Source organism: Cariama cristata, unplaced genomic scaffold, assembly GCF_000690535.1.
Source record: "Cariama cristata isolate BGI_N322 unplaced genomic scaffold, ASM69053v1 scaffold11643, whole genome shotgun sequence".
NCBI lineage: Eukaryota > Metazoa > Chordata > Aves > Cariamiformes > Cariamidae > Cariama > Cariama cristata.
Window position 1 is genome coordinate 63,318 of NW_009606739.1, and position 5,655 is coordinate 68,972.

Sequence of the window (5,655 nt, forward strand, 5' to 3'; positions counted from 1 at the left end):
AGGTTAGTGAAGAAACTGGTCTCTGAGAAAAGCGACTGGGTTCCTTCCAGTATATTGCAGCCAGCAGAGGGAGACAGTATCAACATAATTAAGAACAGCAATGCAGGTAATATAGAAAATGTGTTACTGGCATTTAACTTTTTTTTTTTTTTTCCATACTAAAGAAGGATGTGACAAAAAAGGATGTGATGAACAGTGCACTTTCTGTATCAAAGTACTCAGTACGTCTGTGCTGCAGTCTCTGGTGACGCAGCTGAGCTAGCCTGAAATTTGGTGCCATGGGTGTCAGAGCTGGTTAGGCACAGCAGCTTACCTTGGCATGGTCTAATTGTTTTCCACCTCCTGGGCAGAACTTGAGTCTCCCACCAAACTCCTGTGGCTACCAGTACCCAGGCTGGCTACTTTACTGCTAGCCCAAGTGTGTCATATGGCAGGATAGCTTTCATCCTAACACAGGTAGCATTTGGATTTAGATCAGCATCAGGGCTGTGCTTCTGGTCTAGGTTTGAAGGTAGTAAAATCTCATGAACCATTACTGCTTTCATCATATTTCACTGCTGGCTCCAAAAGCTGGAGGAAGGGCTGCTCTGGCAAGATTTCAGCCAAATCAGCACTAAACGTCATAATTTCTTCAGCTTTGGTTCTGACCTAACACCCAAACAGGTTGCACTGGAAAAGCTGAATCTCAGCAACTCTGCAGATCAAAGGTTTACAATTTTAGATTAATTTTTGCCCATCCTTAAATATAATTTACCAAAACGTGTCCTGCTTTTCTTCTGGTAACAGAAGAAAGTAAAATCTGGCACAGCTGTTCCCTGGGGACCTGCAATAGAGAGCTACCAGCATTTTATTCTGAGTTACTGGTTTCTTTTTTTTTTTTTTTTTTGGTCAGTTTGTTAAAGTGGAGAAAAACCTTTTTGAAAGTTAACCAGAATTCTTTGCTGTGGTTTAAAGGGAGTTTGGTAATTGCTGCTCCTTCACCTCCACAGCAGGTCAGTCTGTCTTTCACCTTCAGTGCCTAACTATGGCTCTCATTTCTTTGGCGTGTCTAATCCTTCAAAAGAAAAATAAAGCCACACACATTACGGTTAGTTACATGCAAAAAAAGCCTCCCCTGCCTTTAGTGAAGGAATTAGGAGAGCAGTAGAATTGTAATTATTTATTTTTCATTTTATTTCAGGCTTTTAACAATGAACCTCAAGACCGTAGATGGGAAATCCTTTAGACTTATTGTAGTGACAATGCCCATGTCCTCCTTTTCAGACATGTACAACGATTCCTGCAGTACGGCCTCAGTAGAGTCAGACACCAAGGAGAGTGAGGTGGCCAAAAGCTTTCCAGCGGAACAGAGGGCTGGTAGCTGAAGAGCAGGACGAGCCTTCCTCAGGACCCCATCCATCTCTGTCTATTTTGGGTGGACACTGGATCAAAGTTGCCTTTCTCACAAGCTCTGAGGTTCATAATTCACTAAAATTTTATCATCATGAACAGAGGAGAACTGTGCTGTCCACCTGGCAAGCTGGGAAAAACAAACTTGAAAGCAGCATTAAACATCCAGAAAGCATCAAAACCCACCTTCAGTATTAGAGGAGAAAAATGCTTCTCGTATTGATTATCAAACTGTTTCAGGAGATGTGGCCTAAATTAGGTCGACAGCAGAGCTATGCACGCACCTTTTGGCAACTTTGCTTGAACACCGAATTACTGCAGAGAGGACGCATGCATGGTTACGAGTTCTTGCTCTACCATGGAGTCACCTGGAGGTTTTTCCATTTGCTTGCCTCTGGCTGTGCCTTCCCCATCCTCCTTAATTCCAGCTGATACATCATGAGTGTGCCCTTTTTACTGATGGTCAACACCAAAAACATCCCTTTTTAGGGTGGCTGTGGTATGGAAACTTCTGACTCGGACCATCAGAGAGGCTTCGTGCAGCAATGACGTGACTACTTTTGCGATGGCACAGTGAACGACCTGCTGCATATAGCATTATGTTGGAATGATGCAGATGGCAATTCCTGGCTCTGAGGTGGAGGTGCAGGGCTTAACAGGGAAACAAAGATGTGTGACAGCTACTGTGACAAAGAACATTTTGAACTCTTTTTACAATATAAGTCATTCCTCTGTCCCCTCTGCAGTCTGTGGTTGCTGGATCACAATCCGTTGCATTTGGTGCCGAGAATTCAATTGAATGCCATTTAATGTCATATGTTTGAGTAGACTGCATGCTTTCTTTGTGTGCTGGGCTATGGAGTAGATACATTTCATCCCCCATTTGGAATATACTTAAGCATTGCAAATAGGCAGTGAGCATTAGATGCTCCAACGAGTGGCTAAAGTGTTGTTGTTAAATACTTCTTTCCAGGACATTTGATTAAAGGACTGTAACAAATCTCCTGCATATAAGGATGTAATGTATAATATAAAGTGATTACAGATGTTATTATTCCTATACAAGCCATTAGCTCATTTAGAGCAGCTGTTAAGGCATGAAGGCATTTTGATGGTAATTGGGTCTTAGGTCCCACAAAAGCTGCTAATACTTTAGTAAAGATAAGTATTGACAAAGGGTTGCAAACAGGCAAAGATCAGCCTGGTAAAAATGACCCTAGAAGCTCAAGAGTAAGTGATTGGCTTTCACTATTAGGGATTTTTTCTTTAACCCTGAGATTAGTAGTGCTCTATGTAAATAGCAAAGGGGACGAAAGCACTAAAAATGGAGATGAATCAAAACCAAAACCCACTCTTTAGTAACTGAGCCTCTGAGCAAATTCGTAGGAGTCTGGATCATTTCTGCTATCACCTTTGCAGGGACCTGAATGTTTTTCTTTGTGTCTCAGTGGAGGCTGGCATTGCAAATATCTTAGTGTGTGAGTCAGGATAGCTGTGAAGCAAGTAGATAGAAACAGCCTTGGAGTAGGTAAAGGCTTCTTCAGATTTTGTTTGCCTGTGAAGGCTTATTGGTTAATTATGAGTTGCACAGTGGTGGTTAATTCCCATGGTTCTTCTAACTCTCAATATCTAAACTCTGTGATTTCTGACATTTTCCATTCATGACTAATGGACCTCAGAGTTCTGTACCGTTTTGGAAGCTAATTTTGTCCTACAGAGGTAAGAGCTTGTTTGGTTTGTGCTGGTCATTTACCTTAAAAATGACACATAGGCTCTCAGGAACATGAATCCTGTTGGTCTACTGTAGTTAGGAGCATCTTGAGGGAAGTATTGATTCCTTTCAGCCTCCTAAGGAAATAGGCAGTGACATTTTCTTGTAGGGCAATTATTTTATCCTCTCCCTAAAATGAGTTAATTTTGGTCTCTGTATTACTTTCAGTAATTTTTGCACAGCCTGATAACAGTGCTTCTGTCTACCCCTGCCCTAAGCATAGGAGAGGAAAGGGGTAGGGAGCTTTGATTGCACATTAGTAAATATAGTAAGCTTTTGTGTGTGTGTGAGAGAGAGAGAGAAAGGGAAGGGTTACCCTGGTTATATGAAACTGCCAAAACTAGGATTTGTGGTGTTGCTGACAGATGGAAAGATGCAAACCTGCACTTTGGAGTTTCTTTGGAGGAATTTCATTCTGACAGTGAAATGGCAGTGGGAAGTCTCTGCTTGAACTGCAGGTGGAAAATCGGGTATTGTCAGTCCATTTCCTACCTCTGCTGTGTGCAGGGTGACAGTGTGCTAGTCCTATATCCCCGGTGCCTCGACACCTTCCTGTAAAATGGGAGCTATTGGTTTTCCCACGTGTCGAATTCCGGTGCAAAATTTTAGCATGTATACAAAAATCGGGGACCCTCCAGGGGAGAGCAAAGCATTCAACCCCCTATGTCCTGCTGTGCCCATTGTGACTGTCAGTGGTGGCATCCTGTGGGACAGTCTAGAGCTGGAGCAGGGAAGAGGATTGCTGCAGAAGTGGCTCCTGTCTCCCAGCTCCCCATCTTGTCATGACAAATGTATGCGCTGGATTGTAACAATTCTCCTCCCTACTTCGGTTTTGAAAACAATTTTCTTTTTTTCAAAATCTCATGTTTTACCCTCTTGGACCAAAGTTTGAGTCACTCCTGCACCACAAATGTCCTGAGGATGACAAGTAACTCCCTGCCCTGTGGCTGTGTGCAGCAGTGGCACAGCACTCTGGTCTCAGTGGTCCTTGGGAGTTGATTGTATCATCACAGCTGTCCTCAGACACTACTGAACCTGAGCAGGGAGCCCACAACCATTAATTGTGTCTTCAACCCTCCTGCAGTGCCAGCGAGCCAAAGGCAGCTGCCTGTTTCTGTCTCCTCGTTCCAAACTCAGACCATACTGCAACCACTGCAGCTCCGGCGGGGGAGTAACCGGCGCCCTTTGCCTGGCTGATGCCTGCGGTGCGAATGTCAGCGAGATGGTGCCACGCTGCTGGGTTTGCTTTTTCAAAGAATGAAGTTCAATGACAGGTCAGGCAGCTGACAAGTCGGAGAGCAGCCAACAAGAAATAACCTTCTGGCTTTGCTGATGAGACAAAATGGGGTTTGATGACTTTTTTTTTTTTTTTTTTAAGAGTAGACAGGATAGTCTCTTAATTAGTGTATTTCTGTTGAGCAAAGTGATAATTAAGGGAATGACCTCCATGTACAGTCTAGAATATGATTTGGTAATGTCCACCAAGACTAATGTGTAAGTTAAGGAATACTTATTCTGTATGTAGGTCTTTGACATCATCATTTTCAGGTAGATAGACCTAAAAATCATAGTTTTCAAATACAGATTTCATTTCGGTGTTGTATGGAGATGATATAGTGACCAGAAAGTCATTTAGAAGGAATAGTTGCCACTAAGTTTCTGTTGTAGAAGAGACAAGGTCCAAGGTAAATCTATGCTGTAGCAGCACTCATAGTTGAGCATTGTGCCCTTGCTGCTTGACCAGCGAGTCCGTGCCAGCTGCCTCTCTCCGGGTCCCGACTAGTGAGACCTGCCCTCCGGGCTGAGGTTTGCACTTGGATCTCCTCCCTCTGCTCTGCTGCCGTCTTCTGTGAAACTTGCAGAAACTTCACATCCTCAAATCTCTGCCCTCTGCTCAGTCAGGTGTAGTTGGGCAACAGGCTCCTTCCTTACTGGCGGTGATGACAAACAGATAGATGGGCAGTTGCCATGATACGCAAGTCTTGCTTTTAGTAAACCAGGTTAAAATGTAATCAGGCCTGATCCTCTCCTTCTCTCTCACCTAATGCCACTGGGTTGGAGAATCAGGCCAATGGTCATTGTCTTGATCATGAACGGCTGCGGCCAAACCACATCTGAACACTGGCTTTTCTTGTCAGTGTCAACAAAGCTGTGTGTGTGTCTTATATTCTGGTTGTGTATGTGATGAAAAGCCATTTTATTATCCATAATTTTCTTAGACTCTTGAGATTTCAAACAGGATGGGGTATGAGGAAGGCCATGTGCTAACTTTCCAAAAATACTCAAAGCCTGACTTCAAATATATATATGATTAGAAATATATATGAATAATAAGAAAAAAGAGCCAAATTGTGTATGTATTTCTTCTTGCAGCTGGAGCTGAAATAGCTGCTAAGATTTCCTCTCCCCAGCTGAGAATTGGTACAGTTTGTTTTTCTTACATGTTTTCCATGGTGTTGACAATGATGTATTTGTATATTGTGACTGATGAGAGA

General features: G+C 43.1%; 1 protein-coding gene across 1 annotated transcript in view; it reads left to right on the forward strand.

The window, feature by feature from the left end:
* Positions 1 to 1,364, forward strand: part of LOC104158753 (guanine nucleotide exchange factor DBS-like) — a gene marked incomplete at its 5' end in the record, with an annotated part of 44,765 nt that extends 43,401 nt beyond the window's left edge. Inside the window, 2 exons of the mRNA XM_009696481.1 lie at positions 3 to 106; positions 1,264 to 1,364. Of these exons, the coding sequence (XP_009694783.1) occupies positions 3 to 106; positions 1,264 to 1,364 (205 nt within the window). The remainder of the gene's footprint in view (positions 1 to 2; positions 107 to 1,263) is intronic.
* Positions 1,365 to 5,655: the final 4,291 nt, after the last annotated feature.